Source organism: Chiloscyllium plagiosum, chromosome 34 (genome assembly GCF_004010195.1).
Source record: "Chiloscyllium plagiosum isolate BGI_BamShark_2017 chromosome 34, ASM401019v2, whole genome shotgun sequence".
Classification (NCBI taxonomy): Eukaryota; Metazoa; Chordata; class Chondrichthyes; order Orectolobiformes; family Hemiscylliidae; genus Chiloscyllium; species Chiloscyllium plagiosum.
The window spans coordinates 26,181,671-26,199,461 of record NC_057743.1 but is presented as its reverse complement, the minus strand read 5'-3'; the positions used below and the strand labels follow the sequence as shown (position 1 = coordinate 26,199,461).

General features: G+C 43.9%; 1 protein-coding gene across 1 annotated transcript; it reads right to left on the bottom strand.

Moving 5' to 3' along the window:
- Positions 1 to 357: 357 nt before the first annotated feature.
- On the bottom strand, positions 358 to 14,774 carry LOC122540111 (mediator of DNA damage checkpoint protein 1-like). Its single transcript, XM_043675420.1, is given in 4 exon segments — positions 358 to 3,834; positions 7,330 to 7,924; positions 7,927 to 8,840; positions 14,717 to 14,774. Coding segments are annotated over 4 exon segments (1,794 nt in total). The 3' UTR covers positions 358 to 3,607.
- Between the last annotated feature and the right edge of the window lie 3,017 nt (positions 14,775 to 17,791).

Genomic DNA, 17,791 nt, shown 5'->3' with positions numbered 1-17,791 from the left:
GCAGCATTCTGTGAACCAGGTTAAGGATGTGAATTATTTCAACACTGGGGCCAACAACATAGCTTACTGTGTAGTAAAAGGAGCAAAGATTCTGTCTGAATGTTGTCCCAACAACATCCAAGCATTCATCTGAATAAAAACTATTCAAATTATTCAATCATTAACAGTAGAGGTGACTCTTCTGAGATTTAGAACTGACTAAGTGCATCTTTATTCTGCATCCAGGCATATAATCTCGTTGCAAAATATAATGTGGACTTGCCTCAATATCCAACCTCCACTGCATTTTTCTGTGCCTCAAATGTCCTTCATGTGATACAGAAAATAAAGGAGAAATAAGTTACAACAGATTTATTATTTAAAATACCAATAGTTAAATTTTTATTTACAAAATAACTTCCGATATACACGTACAAAGTTTCACAGAAACAAGGTTTTCTTTGTTCCACTTTAACAATTCTTCCAAGGAGACAGTCCAATACTCCTGGCACACACTTTCAAAGTCAGAGACTTGTTACATATCCATGAAAATCTCATGTCGGCATTCTCATCAGGAGCAAGAGCAACACTGCTGTTTGAAATAATAACAATGCTGCTTTGTTAAAAAAAACACCCTAATTTTCATCAATTTCCCCTTATCTAAGAAAAGATATATTGCATTGGAGGCAGTCCATAGAGGGTTCACTAGGTTTATCCTGGGTATGGAGGGATTTTCTTAGGCAGAAAGGTTGAGTCAGTTGGGCCTTTACTCAATGGAGTTTAGAAGAATGAGAGAAGACCTTATTTAAACATACAAGATTCTTAGGGGGCTTGACAGGTAAATGTAGAGAGGTTGTTCCCTCTTATGGGTGTAAAGGAGACAGATATTCCTCAAAAGAAAATGGAGGGGAGAGTGTTGAGCATGAATTAATTATTTTTAATATGTAGATATCTAGGGCCTTTGTGGGGTTTACACTGACTGATGATGGCTCAAGATTTTCCCCTCCTCTAATTGGAGGATTGTAAAGATCCAGACTCTCCACTTGCTGGCTGTACAGCTGTTTTTCACGCATGTGTATATGTGTGAAAAGTATGTGTTATCCAGCTAATTCATGGTGATTAGCAAACTGAGCTAGATTCTGCCCTTGCTCATGTTCACATATTCCCAGCGGGAACACAGTATAGCAATCACGAGTGAGAATCCTTGCTGCATTCTGATCAGAACCCTACTACCAAATCTGAAGGAGTGGCTGCTCTACAAGAACTACCTTCTCAACCCACCATCTCTGTCTTTCTCTCTTGACTCCTCCCTCTATATAGAGAGAGGAAAATTTAAAGCATTATCTCTAACAACAAAAGGGAGACCACCTTTGGTAGAAGGGAAATAGTTAGGAAACATTATTCCTCAATAACAAGGTGACACTTCTAATATTGGAGTCTGGGTGAAGATGTGAATTAACTCCTCATGTACAATGGTGGTGATAGGGATGCTGGTTGATTGTCAGGCATCTAAGTGCTCACTATGTCTATGGCCTACACCCTCCTACAGCCGATTATTACAGGAAAGGGGAGAAAGATAACATATGTTTGGTTTGAGGTAACTTGACCATTGGGATAGAGTTAAAGGACAGGAATGGAAAGTTGCTGATTGTGTACAATCACCTCCCCTCCCCAACCTACAATGAGAGGCAGAAACACTTGTGCACTTTGATTGGCTGTAATAATATCAATGAAGTCAATTCTGTGTTCTTTCCTCTCACTGGAAATAGCAAGTCGAGGAGGCACAACTTGGCGGTTTTTTGTAGGATAAGACATTTGGGAGTAAAAATACACAAACAATATTTTACAGTATACAACGATGGAAGGTTGAACCAGATGGAAACCTCCTCATCTCCCCTACCCCTTCCTTTAATGGAAAGGGTCAAATGATGAAGACTCTAGATTTACAACACTCAAAACAGTAGTGTCTGTATTCATTTAAATGCCAAATTACCAATCAAGTCAGTCATTCAGATGACCCACAGAGCTTTTCCAAATGAAGCCGCATCACCACTGAACATTTAAACACCACACGAGTGCCTGTTTGAATGACTGAGGCAACATCTTGGGAACCATGGTCATGTTCTACAGTGTCTTCATGTACTGTGAGGTACAGAGATGGACAAGAGAGGACAATGTGATCTCTCTCTCGCCCTTTTCACCCAACTCTTCAATTCAGGTTCACAGATTACTGTAATGAACTTACTGCCTATGGTGCCAAGTAAGGACCAAAAAGACTTAAAAGTTACTGATAGGACATTCTTGCTCTCCTCCCCCCAACAAGAGAGAGGCTATGTTGCTGTCTTTTTAACAGACATTTCTATCCAGAGCTTTTAAGAGTTGACAAAATGTTGAGTTTGTCATCTCCTCTCCTTGCAACCCATAAAACAATTCTTTCAATATATAGAAGAGGATGAGAGTTAATCAACTGTTCATTTAAAAGCCACAGTCCTGACACTTAAGGATACCTTTCCTCCTCACGGAAGTACCAAGTTTTGTTCTAAATACTGAATTGCAGGCATAAAAATTGTAAAGGCCTCCTTAAGACAAATATTCTCCAAAAATAATCCAAAATTGGTTGTCTATTCTAAACCTTTTAACAGCACCAGTCAAACCTGATGGATTAACCCAGATTATTATCATACACCTCCTGCTGGATTTTAACTCTTTGTCAACCAGCATACTGTCAGAACAGCCAGACTTGTTTGGGTTTCGACTGCTGTTTAAAGAAAGTGTGGAGGGAGCAAACAGGCATTTCAACCAAAGTAAATATTGTTATGTTAAAAGTGAAAGTGCCGGAAAGTGAAAACAAAATCAGAAAATATTAGATATAGCACAGCAAGTCAGTTGTAACCTGTAAAGAGAGAAGACAGATTTAAGGTGCATCCCCTTGGTCAGAACCTACTTTAATCAACTCTCAAATTGACAGAATCATTGTGTATTTCCTACACTATCTGATTTTATTACACTTTAATAAATGGCAGGCCATTAGGTATTGATTATCTATTATTCCCTTCCCATTTCTTTTGAAAACATTAATGCTTGAAGCCTTTAACTATTGCACAGGCCCTGTTTATCTGTTGCAGCTCCTTTAGCAGCAAACATTTTAGGGATTGCACCAAAAATGGGGGCGATGGCTATCACTTTCATCATGGAGACCTTGGTGGATTAAGGCTTTTTAAATGCAAGGGGTGAGAGGTAAGAGTGAAGGGAATGGTGAAAGGGGAAGGAAAATATAGTTTATAGCAGTCAGGAAGTTCATTCCCCTCCTCGTGCAAATCAACCCCATGCCTCCAGTCTCCCTTGCACTTATTTATTCAGGGTGTGATATCAGAAAGATTGGCTTAATTTGTATTCATTTCTTGGGTTATTCCTGGAAGTAGTAAGGGTGAAAGGAGAGACAGAGTCAAAAAGCAGTCAATTCCTGTGGAAACAGATGCAACTCTCCAAATAAGTGCATCAAATTATTTTGTTTTAAAATGCATTTTTTTTAATATTTCCAACTTCCCTTAATGCCAATTCAATATTCTCCTCCCTCTCTCTCCCTGAAACAAAACAAAACCAATAAAAATAGAAAGACTTGGACACCTCAGTCGAGGAAGTGCTTCCTGCAGCTGATTCGAGATCGGTTTGATCGGCGAATATCGTATTTGGAATCTCGACACCTTTGGCAGACGTACACTTCTGGGACATTGGACTTGCGGATTTTGGCACAGGACAGGTGGATCCAGGTGCCACACTCGTTGCATTCAATCATTGGCCTACCAGCAAACGGCTTCATGCAGTAACATGTCACCAAGTCCCAGGAATCATCATCTGTTGTTTCAAGAGAAAGGTCCAAAGATTAATCACAAACCAGATCAACAATAACTTGCATTTACATAGCAACCTTCACAAGCCCTGGATGTCCCAAAGTGCTTTAAATGCAGTGAAGTGCTTTCAGATAATTTCGCTGACAAGTGGAAAGCAGCTAATTTGTGCACAGTGACATCTCATGAATGGATGATGACCGAATAATCTGTTTTAGTGATGTTGGTGGGTGAATATTCATCAGAACAGTAGAAAGAACTCTCCTGATCTGCTGCAAAATACAGGCCTTAGAAACATTTATGTCCACCTGAAAAAAATGCAATTAGGGATATGCAACAAATGCTCACCCAGCCTGTGACCCCCACATCTCATGAATGAGTAAAAAGAAAAATGAGAGGTAAACTCTGGTTTAATGTCTCATTTGAATGAGGGCACCTCTAATTGTGCAGCGCTCCCTCAGTACTGAAATGCAGGTGTTAGCCTGGATCTTGTGGCTCAGGTTTCTGGAGAGGGACTTGAAACTTTTTAAAAAAATACTTATTTATGGGATGTTAGCACGACTGGCTGGATCACCATTCATTCCCCTTCTCTACCTACCCTTGAGAAGTTGTTGGTGAACTGCTGAAGCCTATGCGCATGCATAGTGCCATCAAGAAGAAGTTCCAGGATTTTGACCTTGTGACAGTGAATGACTGAGATAAGAGTTTCCAATCAGGAAGATGTACACAGTGGACAGGAACTTGCACAGGTGATATTGTTCCCATGCATCTGCTGTTTTTTACCATATAGTTGATAAAAGTTATAGATTTGGAAGGTGCTGTCAAAGCAGCCTGGGTGAGTTACTGCAGTGCATCTTGTAGATGGTACAGACTGTTGCCACCATGAGTCAGTGATGGAGGGATTGAATGTGGAAGGTGGTGGATGGGGTGCCAATGAAATGGACCACTTTGTCCTGGATGGAATCGTGCCAGTCTGTGGGTTCATATGTGATGAATAACTATTTGCAAGAAGGACTGGAGGATTACCTGAAGTTGTATTAAGGATAAGTCAAGCCAAATTTCATAAATAAGTTGAGAGGAGTGCAAGAATTTTTGATGATGAAGTAACAAACAGATAAGAACATGTGGACAAGGTGAAGCTTGGTGCTTCTCTCTCGAGTTAACGTAGATCTAAACACTTCACTTTCAAGTTGTGTATTCACTCATGTCCAAGGCCATCAAATATATCTTGAATCCATTTTCACTCCCTTGTTTGACCATTTGGCCAATCTGTTATTTCCCTAGCACTTCTCTGGTGTGGAATTTTGCTTATTTGGAACTAGATTGAGACTAACCAAAATAATTTCACAGAGGAAAACGAGAACACACAGGAACGGGTGGAGAACATTCAGTCCCTCAAAACATGTTCCACTACTCAAATATCTCAGTTAATTTACTCTTTACTCCATTACCCTGAATAGACTTGCACAACCAGAATCCTTTGACACAAACAAAATCAGAAATTCTGAGGAAGGGTCATTGGACTCGAAACGTTAACTCTGTTTTCTCTCTAAAGATGGTGCCAGACCTGCTGACTTTGTTTCAGATCTCGAGCATCCACAGTTCTTTGTTTTATTTCTGAATCTATTGACTCATGTTTGAAATTTTCCACTGACCCCAATTTCACAAGCTTTTCAGGGAAAAGAGTTCTACATTTCTACTGCCCTTTGTGTGAAATAGTGTTTCCTGACATCAACGCTGAACAGCTTTTTCCCATTTTAAAAAAATATGTTCCTTATTTTGGACTACCCACCACATGATGGTGAGAAACTATCCAAGTATTAATTATCTTAAACACCTCAATAAATCACCCAATCTTTGAAACTCAAGGGAGTACAGCTCAGTTCATAAATGTCTTGGATTTCTCAAGCTATAATATAGTTCCTGCAATGTTTGTGATGTGAAAATGATCTCTGCTTAGCTGCCTAATAATCTGCAGTCAATGAAGAATTAATTTTACCAGGTATTCAGTCATACAAATCATGGAGGTCCTAGGTTAACCTCATTGCTGCTGTTTTTGCTGATCTCAGCAAGAATGGCTTTGGGAGAAAGTACAATTGACCTCAGAACCTCTTGGATGAGAGAGAGGCAACTCTAGTCGGAAAGCAAGTGTAAAAATAATAGCTGGATAAAACAATCTTGGATGTGATTCCCCACATTTGGTAGCACTACCTGATAGCAACAGACTCAAACCCCAAACACAGTCAGCACCTCAAGAGTAGAGATGTGGAAATACTCTTTAAAATGTCGGCTCATGAGAAAATACAATGTATATTTAATCCTCAATTATTTCAAGAGTAATTCTTTAATTCACTGAGGTGTACACCAAGCAATGGGGCTAGTATGAGGTAAGTGCTAAAGACAGCGGCTTTTCTCAAGCTTGGGATTAGACAGCATTTGATACAGGGAGATTGGCCCATTACCATGGTGATTAGGTACATATGCAAGGTTGTGAGTATTGTTGCAGGAATTTCAATTAATTGTAGGTGCACTATGAGAAACAGAATTATAGATTCAAGACATTATGGCCAGGTTGTGAAGATCACTGGCCCTTTGGACAGTCCTGGAGATGGTCTTTTGCCTATAGTCCTGGTTGTCACATGTATATCACCAATGCTGTTGGTTATCATCTATTGCTAGTTCTGACAGTTAGAAACAGTTATAATCTGACACTAGTACTACCAGGGCTAGCTTTGGTCATCATAGGTCAATCAATAATATATTCTAAAGAGACCAGTCTCTAATCCTATTCATTATAATCCTCATTTACCATGCAAATTACAATCTGTATGGATGATTAAAGCTATACCATTGGTGACCGTCCTTTTAATGGCTTAGCTGAGAACAGGTGGCTCTGGGCATAAAACCAATCAAACCTGGGAGAGTTGTAATCTACAGGATTTAGGCCCACACAGGAAAAAGGTATCTTAGCAACTGAGACATAAGGGAGCACACAGAGTCTATGAATTGCACCATGTCAGTTTCTCTTGAGACACCTATCAAACTGTTGCAGTCCATGAGAGGTAGGAACCCATTGACCCAGCAACTAATAGTTTCAGATGTTATGGAGTTGGGAGAGAACCTCTTGCTGGTAAGTATTCCCATACATCTGCTCCCCTTATCCTAAGTGGTAGAGGTCATGCGTTTGGAAGGTGCTGTTGAAGTAGCCTTGCTGAGTTGTTGTAATGAATCTGTCATATGGGGTTGGGTTTAGGATAACACACTGTTACCTCTGTCCATCGGTGATGGAAAAAGTGAATGAAGAAGGTGGTGGATAGGGTTCCAATCAAATGGTTGCTTTGTCCTGGATAGTATGGAGTTTCCTTGAGTGCTTATGGAACTGCACACTTCCAGACAAGTGCAGTATATTCCATCACACTCAGGACTTGTGCCTGGAAGCTGGTGAACGAACATTGGGGAGCTGGTGAGAGTTGACTACTTAACATTCCAAAAACTCACTTACCAGAATCCACCATGATATCTTCATCATTCCCAGTTGTGTCCACGTCTCTGAACACAACCTGCTTTCCTTGACGGAATACAGTCCTCTGTCGTTCTACTTTCTCACATTTTATCGTCTCATTCATCACATTTGCTGCAGTAGCTGGCATAGAAGAACTGTCCTGGCCTGTGCATGGAGATTCTGTGAGGGGCTGTGGAACAAGGGGCTGCTGAACCAGAGGCTCCACAGTGAGGGGCTGCTGAACGCGGGCCTCCACAGTGAGGGGCTGCTGAACGCGGGCCTCCACAGTGAGGGGCTGCTGAACGTGGGCCTCCGGAGTGAGGGACTGCTGAACGCGGGCCTCCGGAGTGAGGGACTGCTGAACGCGGGTCTCCGGAGTGAGGGACTGCTGAACGCGGGTCTCCGGAGTGAGGGACTGCTGAACGTGGGTCTCCGGAGTGAGGGGCTGCTGAACGCGGGTCTCCGGAGTGAGGGGCTCCGGAGTGAGGGGCTGCTGAACGCGGGTCTCCGGAGTGAGGGACTGCTGAACGCGGGGCTCCACAGTGAGGGGCTGCTGAACGCGGGGCTCCAGAGTGAGGGGCTGCTGAACGCGGGGCTCCCGAGTGAGGGGCTGCTGAACGCGGGGCTCCCGAGTGAGGGGCTGCTGAACGCGGGGCTCCCGAGTGAGGGGCTGCTGAACGCGGGGCTCCCGAGTGAGGGGCTGCTGAACGCGGACCTCCACAGTGAGGGGCTGCTGAACGCGGGACTCCACAGTGAGGGGCTGCTGAACGCGGGACTCCACAGTGAGGGGCTGCTGAACGCGGGCCTCCACAGTGAGGGGCTGCGAAAGCGGGCCTCCACAGTGAGGGGCTGCTGAACGCGGGCCTCCACAGTGAGCGGCTGCTGAACGCGGGCCTCCACAGTGAGCGGCTGCTGAACGCGGGCCTCCACAGTGAGCGGCTGCTGAACGCGGGCATCTGGAGTGAGGGGGTCTGGAGTGAGGGGCTGCTGAATGAGGGACTGCTGGACAAGGGGTTCCTGGGAGAGATGCTTCAGGAAAATAGAAGCTGTTGTCGCATCCTCTGCTCCATGGACAGGAGACAATACACTGGTTTCTGCGATGGGGTCAGGTGGCTCCTGCTTGCTGACCTCTTCAATCTGTGGTTCTTCTAGCTTTAGGTGGTCATCCTTTGCCCTCATCTCACGCCTCCTTTTCACCTTGTCGGGCTTCCTGCGGTTGAACGGGGGCAGCATGAAGCTGCCGGATTTGTGGTGTTTCAGAAATGAGTATGGCTTGGCCTTTTTGAAACCGCTGAAAGTCTTTCTGCCTTTATTGGTGCTAGGGACAGACAATGGAATGTCCCAAGGTTCACTCTCCACGGTACTGCCTGTGCTGTTGGGAGGGCTGGAACTGTTCCGCAGAGGCACCTCCTGAAATGCACAAAGATAACAGGTAAATAAGCTGCTGCAGTTTCCCCTCGCAACGTGTGGGTGGATAATAATCAATGATACCAAGTGAACAGCATTCTTGACTTAAAGTCAGAAACTCACGGGTTCAAATGCCACATCAAAGATTTAAGCACATAATCATAAGACATGAGAAGTTGACCATTCAGCCCATCAAGTCTGGTCTGTCTTTCAATGAGATCATGGCTGATCTGATAATCCTCAGCACCACTTTCCTGCCTTTCCCCCAGAACCCTCGATTGCCTTACTGATTAAAAATCTATCTCAGTTTTGAATATTCTTAACAAGCTAGCCTTGATAACCCTCTGTGTCAGAACAATTCCACAGATTCAGTACCAGATTTGATTGAAATGAGGGCTAGATGGATCTCATTGATGATGAGATCCTTGATTGGGGTTGTTAACCTGGGACAATCAGGGAGCCCTGGTTGACAGATATCAACAGGAGGGTTTGCTTTTGATTGCACTTCAGTCCCACGCACCTGATCTTTGGGCACCGGTTACGGAGGAGGGAGGGCAGGTCTGAAGACCTCCTCGTTGGTCTGCTCCTGGGCCTGGCTGAACTGGCCATAAACAGGTCCAGGCAGCGGGCCGTGGAGGGGGTCATTAGGGCCGACTGCCTGCCCCTCTTCCGCGGTTACGTTAGAGCCTGGGTGTCTCTGGAAAAGGAGCACGCGGTGTCGACCAACACCCTGAAGTTGTTCAGGGAGAGGTGGGCGCCGCAGGGAGTGGAGTCCATTATTTCCCCCTCCAACTCTATTTTGATTTAATTCCTGCCCTCCCCTTGAGTGTTTGATCACACAGCATTGCCCTTTGATGTCACTACTTGTCACTAGCCACTCAGGTGTTTCTTTTCTTCCTGGTGATGGAAACTGAATAAAGATTTGTGCACCTTGTGTCTTTCACTGTGTCTCACACCTGCACACACATGGGTGCTGGGGAAAAAAATAAGCACTACTGCAGTTAGGCGGTAGTGTAGGCATTTTTAAAAAAAAATAAACAGGAGATTCAGAGTCTTCTCAATTTAGGGAACTGTGCTGGCTGGGCCACAGTCAGTGTGATTCTGTTGGTTTCTGCTCTTTTTTTTTAGGGGAACCTGACTCCTGAACTGGTTGAATTATTTAGCCAGTTTGTCAACTGGTATTCCTTTAGTGAGGACTGATTTATAAACTGTCTGATGCACACAATGTGTTTCAGGTGTGACTCTGTTCTCATTAGGGGATTGTTGGTTCACTGGCTGGTTACAGCCTTTGTATTACTCTGTCCTTTTCTCAAACTAAAAAAAAAAGTTAGTTTTGTGGTAGGGCTTAGCCCTTGGACTCTAGTTTTCTTTTGTTTTTTGTATGTGTCTTCACTTTTTTTTGGTGTTTGGACTGAGCCCTTGTGGAAAACATACATTGTACCAGAGGAGCTGTTCCTGTGGGGAGGCCTAGCCCTGGGACTGGGCCTCTGAAGATTGAACACCTGTGTGTGTGCTGGGAGGTGAGCACTTGCTGTATACTGGAGTTGGGGAGAAGACCTTGCCTTCAGGAGTGGACCAAAACCCCTGTGAGTTAACTGCACCTTTACAATGTACTGTGTTCCTGTGAGGTAGGCCTGGCTCTCCAAGGATGTGCCAGGGCTCCATGGAGATTGAACACCTGTGTGCTGCGGGGTTTGCATTTGCTGCCTTTGGAAGTGGACTCCACTTCTGACAATGCACCTTGTAAACTGGAGTGGAATCTGTTCCTGAGAATGGACTCTATATTTGGACTGTGTGTGTACCAGAAAGGACTCTTTGTTTGTTTGTTCACAATTAACTCTATCATGTTTCTTGTTGGGCTTATCACCTGCAACTTTGATCTCCAGCATCTGCAGACCTCACTTTCTCCTCGAAGATTTCAACCTACTGCGAATCCTCTTACAAGGATGCCTTCCTTGAAGAAGCTCTCTGCCCCCTGGATGCTGCCTGACCTGCTGTGCTGTTCCAGCAATAAAGTTTCAACTTATCACCTGCACTGTCTTGTGTGTCCCTGGGTCTGGCAGGCCTTACTGTGAGCTGGGAGGCTCATGGGTTGTCTTGAAAGCTGTCACTCCAAGAGCCGGAGGATGGGTAGGCCATCCTGTGAATCTGAAGGTTGGTAGGCTCTCCCGAGAGCCAGGAGGTGGATAGGCCGTTCTGAGCGCTGTGGTCCAGAGGAGGGGTAATCAGGACGGGCTGTCCTAGAGGTGGTGGGAAGGTGTGTCAGAGTGGCCGAGAGCCAGGAGGCGCGTAGGGGCAGGCTGAGATCCGAAAGACTTGTGGGCTACCCTGCACGCTATCATCCCTGGGGAAGGGGATGGGCTGTCCTAGAAGTGGGCGGAAGGTGTGTCAGGGCACTTCACGGGCCAGACTGCGCATCGCGGTGGGTGAGAGCCCAATGGTATGTAGGGGCAGACCAAGAGCCGGAAGGTGAGTAGGCTGTCCTCAGCGCCGTCACCCTGGACAGGTACCAGGCTGGGCTGTCCTATAGATGGTCGAAAGGTGTGTCGGGGCGGACCGAGAACTGGAAGGGACGTGGGGTGGACTGAGAGCCAGAAAGTGCATAGGGGCTTAGAGTGGCCGGAAGGTGGGAGGGACGGGGGCTTGCAGGGTCTGTATTGTACGCACTGCTTTTTTTATGTAACTGGATTGTCTTTTTCTGTACAAATGTCATTGTTGCTGTCTTATCATGCTTGAAACTGGGATTTGGGGTCGGTCCTCATTTCCCTGTAAACTGGTTGAACAGTAGGGTTTGGGGCCTAGCTTTGCTGCTCCTCTCCCTTGTAAAATTGCTGTCTCTTGTATACAGCTGTAAATGTTAACTTTGTTTTTGTAAACTGTTTTGAAAACTGTTTTGTAATTGTTTAATAAAATAAGAAAAAAATAAACAGGACATTTGAGTCTTCTCAATTTAGGAGACTGATTCTGTGCTGGCTGGGCCACAGTCAGTGTGTTACTGTTGCTGTTGGTTTCTGCTCCTTTTTTGGGGGGGAGGAACTGGCTGAATTATTTAGCCAGTTTGTTAACTGGTATTCCTTTAGTGAGGACTGATTTCTAAACTGCCTGATGCACATAGTGTTTCAGGGGTAACTCAGTTCTCATTAGGGGATTGTTGTTTCACTGACTGGTTACAGCCGGTGTGTTACTCTTTTTGAGAAAAGAATATTGAATTTGTGGTAGAGCTTAGCCTTTGGATTCTAGCTTTTTGTTTTTTTTTGTATGTGTCTTCACTCTTTTTTGGTGTTTGGACTGAGCCCTTGTGAGAAAATACATCTTACCAGATGAGCTGTTCCTGTTGGTAGGCCTGACCTTTGGACTAGGCCTCTGCAAAGACTGAACACCTGTGTGTGTGCTGGGAGGTGAGCACTTGCTGTATCCAGGAGTTTGGCAGAAGACCTTGCCTTCTGGAATGGACCAAACCCGTGAGGTAACTGCATCTTTACAATATACTGTTTTCCTATGAGTGGGCCTGGTTCTCCAAGGATGGGCCAGGACTCCATGAAGATTGAACACCTGTGTGCTGTGGGGTGTGCATTTGCTGCCTTCAGGAGTGGACTCTGCCCTCAGTTGTGGACTCTGTTTTTTAGCAACGGACTCTGCAGTTTGGAGTGGACTCCATTGCTGACAGTGCACTTTGTATACTGGAGTGGACTCTGTGTTCCTGGGAATGAACTCTACATTTTGAAGAGGAATGCTAATGGACTCTATGTACCAGAAAAGACTGTTTGTTGATAATTTACTCTGTCATGTGGTTTGTTGGGGCTATCACCTGCACTGTCTTGTGTGTCCCTGGGTCTGGTAGGCCTTACTGTGAGCTGGGAGGCTCAGGTCATCCTGAAAGCTGTCACCCGGAGAGCTGGAGGGTCGGTAGGCCACCTCGATGCCAGTCACTCCGAGAGCCAGAAAGTGGGCAGGTTGTTCTGAGCGCTGTCGTCCCGAGAAGGGGTAATCGGGATGGGCTGTCCTAGAGCTGGTCGGAAGGTGTCGGAGCAGCCAAAGCCAGAAGGTGTGTAGAGGCAGGCTGAAATCCGGAAGGCTTGTGGGCTGCCCTGCACGCTTTCGTTCTTGGGGAAGAGGACGGGCTGTCCTAGAAGTGGCCGGAAGGTGTGTCAGGGTAGTCCACGGGCCGGATAGTGCATCGGGGTGGGCGAAAGCCCGATGGTAGTAGGGACAGACCGGAAGGCAGCTGGACCGTCCTCAGTGCTGTCACCCTGGGTGGGCTGTCTTAGAGGTGGTCGAAAGATGTGTCAGGGCGGACTGAGAACTGGAAGGTGGGTAGGGGAGGGCTGGAAGGTGGGTCGGGGTGGGGTTTCTGGGGGTCTGTATTGTATGCACTGTTTCTTATGTACTTGAAACTGGGATTTGAGGTTTGCCCTCATTTCCCTGAAAAATGGTTGAATGGTGGGGTTTGGGGTCTAGAGTTTGCCATTCCTCTCCCCTGTAAAATTGCTGTTTCTTTGCATATAGCTGTTAATGTTAATTGTTTTGTAAACTGAATTGTTTAATAAAATAATATAAACGGGAAAAAAAAACATATGAATAAAGATTTGCACACTTTGTGTCTTTCACTGTGTCTCACATCTGCACACACAAACATGGGTGCTGGGGAAAAATAAGCACTACCACAGTTAGATGGTAGTGTGGGGGTAATAAAAGAAAAAAAAAGCAGGAGTGTCAGATATCCCAAAGAAAAAAAGAAAATTCTTAAAAAGTAAATGGAATATTAGGAGTGCTGGGGAGGGTCAGTCAGTACACAGGGTGGCCAGAGACTGGAAGACCGACAACTGTCCTGCAGGAAGGCTAGCCAAGGACTTTTTTATAGCTATATTGGCTCTGAGTTCTATGCACTGTTTCTCATTTGACTGCACTGTCTTGACTGTGTTTGTTACTGTTACCTTTGTGATGAATGGAAGTGGGATCTGAGGTTCCTCATCTCCCTGAAACATGGTTGAACGATGGCGTTTGGCTTTGCTGCCCTTTCCCCTGTATATAGTGTTTTTTTTTGTGAACTGCTGCTTTGTGTATTAACTTTTTTCTTTATTATTATTAAACAGTACAAAATAAACAGGAGCTTAGTATTGCTATAATCCTGCTTTGCTCATTATGGGTTCACTGACCACATGGATGTTTTCCCCGGTGGTAAAAAAAAATTACAAGCAGGAGATTCAGAAAGTCGTCTCAGTCGAGGCACTGACTCCAGGCTCGCTGAAGAGAGCCTATGTACTGTGCTCATTAAATAAAAGGGTAACTTGGTGATGGGACACTAGCCTCTGCAGTTATTTCAACTACCCTCTGGGGAAAACAATCTTCTTTATCTCTTACTTAAATGGACCCTTTACTCTGAGATTATGCCCTCTGAGTTTAGACTCTCCCACAAGTGGGAAAAGAAAACTCTCAGCATCTACCTCGTCAAGACCCATGAGAGAAAATCTTCTTGAGAGAATCTCAATCTTCTAAACTCCAATGAGCACAGGCCAAATCTAATCAACTTCTCATAGGACAATCCCTCCAAACGTTCAGTCTCGTTAACCCTATCCAATGCCATACATCTTTCCTTAGATAAAATACCCAAACTGTTCACAGTATTCTAGGTGTGAGCCTTTCTAGTTGCTTTGAATAGTTTTAGCATAACTTCCCTACTTTCATACTGTGTTCCTTTGAAATAAAGGTCAACTTTCCATCTCGCTCCCTTATTACCACTGCATTTATATGCCAGTCTTTTGCGATTCATGGACAAGGAAACCAAGTACCTGTGTGCTATACCATTCTCCATTTAAATAATGTTCATGCTTCCAAAAGTGCATAACCGCACACTTTCCCACATGATAGTCCATCTGCCAAGTTTTTATCCACTTGCTCTGTAGACTCTGTGCCATCCTCACCACTTGCCTTTCCATTCTTGTTTTTGTGCCATCTGCAAACTTGACTAATGTACACTCACTTTCCTCGTCCAAGTCATGAACGTATATTGTGAATAATTGTAGTCCGAGTATGCTCATTATGGAGTTCCATTAATTAGATTGCCATTCTGAAAATATCCCCCTTATCCCAACTTTCTGTCTTCTATTAGGTAGCAAATCCTCTGTCCTTGCACTAAGCACTCAACACCATGGGCTCTTATCTTATGAGGTAGCCACATGTGCAATAACTTGTTGCCTTTTGAAAATCCAAATATATTATCTCTGCTGGTTCCCCTTCAACTATCCCGCTTGTTACCTACTCAAAAGAATTCTAAGAAATATCTCAGGTACAATTTACCTTTCATGAAGCCATGCTAACTCTGCTTGATTATGTTATGCATTTCTAATGTTCTGCTATTACATCTATTATAACAGTCTCTAACATTTCCCAATGATAAATGTTATGCTAACTAGCCCGCAGTCACCTGTTTTCTTTTGCCTCCTTCCCTTTTCGGATAAAGCTATTACATTGGCAGTTTCCAATTCCCTTGGACCTTTCCCAGAATTGAAGGCTTTTTGGAAGGTTACTACTAGTGCATCTACTAGCTCTCTAGTTGCTTCTTTCACCAATATCCTAGGTTGCAATTCATTTGGTCCAAGGAACTTACTGGGCTTTAACCCCATCAGCTTCCTTAGTACTTTTTCTTCATTGATAGTGATTATGTCTAAGGAGAATCAAAGTTGACATTCCAGGGAGATACTAAAGGATTGGAGCACCTGCATGGATTTTTTTTTTAAATGAGGCTCTATGTACCCTCTCATATGGACATAAAACATCCTGTGGCACTTTTTTAAAAAAAAAATGATGATTAGGTGAGTTCTCTCTTGTATCATAAGTTAATATTTATTCCTCAACTGGAAAAAAACAAAAATTATTTGGTTATTGATTAGCTGCTCAAGAAACATTGTTGTACTCAGACTGACCAAAACATTTCCTGCATTATAAAATTGGCTGTGAAGTGCATTGTGACATCTGGAGGTTGTGAAAGGTGCTATAGAAATGTACATTTTCTTCTTTTTAAAATAATTATCTCCACCCACTCCTTTATACAGCCTTAGTCAACAGGTGACCCCAAACAGCTGACAAAATCTGTGAAAATGGAACATCCAGACACAACTTAGTTTCATGGAGTCAAACAGAAAACTTGTTTGATCAAAAGTCTCTGGTTTTCTTTGGGAATTGGCACATTCTAAGCGACATGCTTGGAATGCCACAACATTAACAGGAAAACAAGAAGTTCTACCCATAAACGGGATTGAAATAAGAAACAGATTACACTCAACTATTTGCTCAGTGTAACAATATGAGCCCAGAAGCTGACTGGAGAGTGACTGCTTGCTGTTTTGTAAACCAAAACATTCAGCCCTCAAAGTAATACATGTCTAGAAAATGGGAGGAGTGGGGGGGGGGCGTGAATATTTGCCTGTCAAATTCAGATCGATGATGCCCTTTTTAAAAGCTTTCCATTTCTCCCCAATTGGACATTGTTACAGAGGTGCCATATCTGGGTGATGTTAAAGGGCCTCTGATGCTGACTTGAAGATTGTTGGCAAGTGAAAAATGAACCAGGAGAAAGCGAGGACGACAGATGCTGGAGATCAGAATTGAACAGTGTGATGCTAGAAAAGCACAGCCGGTCAGGCAGCATCCGAGGGGTAGGAGAGTTGATGTTTTGGGGCATCATTTCTGGTGAAGGGCTTATGCCCAAAACATCGACTCTCCTGCTCCTCAAAAGTTGCCTGACTGATTGTGCTTTTCCAGCACAACACTCTTCAAAAATGAAAAAGATCAGGTAGAATCATGCAATCTTTTCTCCTTCTCCCATTCCAGATTCCCCTTATGCCCTACGTGCATAGCTTCGATCAAAAGCATGCAAGTTTTGTTATACATTATTCCTACTTTTAAGGACACTGATTAGCACACTTAAGGAAAAGCATCTGCGTTTCTCCTTCATTTATCACCTTCCGTTCCTCTCCAATGCTAGGGTACAGGTTCCTCAATCCCAACTCCTCATTGTCACCATCACCAAATAGTGAGTGCCTGAACAATTAAAACGGGATCTCAGCCAAGCTCACATTGCCCTAATTGAAGTGTCTCAAACCTATGAATTATGACGAACTTATGCAGCCCCTGCTCCACACTATTTTGTAAGATCCTGGCTGATTTGATCAGTGGTAGGTCAGACTGTGGTTAATCAGATCAGCCATGAACTTATTGAACAGTGGAGCTGGCTGAAGAGGGTCTACTCCTAATTTGTATTCAAATTAGTGGCCTCCACTTTCCTATCTACTCCCATACCCTTTGACTTTCTTGTCAACCAGGAATCTATCTAACTCAGCCTTAAAAACATTAAACTGACCCAGCAACTATTCCTCTGAGAAAGAGAATTTACCCAGACTAATGACCTTCCAGAGAAAGATATTTCTTTTATCTCTGACTAAAACTGAAGGGATCTCCCAATTCAAACAGTGTGACTGATGTTCCTATGAGGGGGGACATCCTGTCGGCAACCATAGTTAATTTCTGCCAATCAGGAGTAAAGCCAAAGTTAAATTCTCCCTTTACTAGAGACCAACTGTTGTGCCCCTGTTACCCACCTGGCCGAGACCTGTTAATTGAGCTTGGAAAATGAAATTACAGAGCATAGAAAAAAATGATTTGACCCTCAGCATCTGTATTGTCTTTTTGAAAAAGCTATCTCATGCCGGTTACTTCTTTCCCTAGCCTTAACATTTCCTTCTTCCATTAGCCCCAGCCCCACTGTTTATCAATTCTCATTTAAAAGAAAAATCACGATTGAACCTGCCTCCATCATCCTTTCAAGACATTGTATTCCAGATCACCAATCAAACCTGAGACTTTCCAGGTCAGTTCATCACTGAATAAATGCATTGAGCCATTGAATGGTGTCTGTCGCCAATACTGGAATTGAAATTGTGACACTATCCACATTACTTATGTGTCATTTTCTACAAATTGAGCAGGAAAGATAGTTACTTTGTCAAACTGCAATATGACAGAGAATAAAAATTGGGAGTTTGAAGCAGTTGAACTT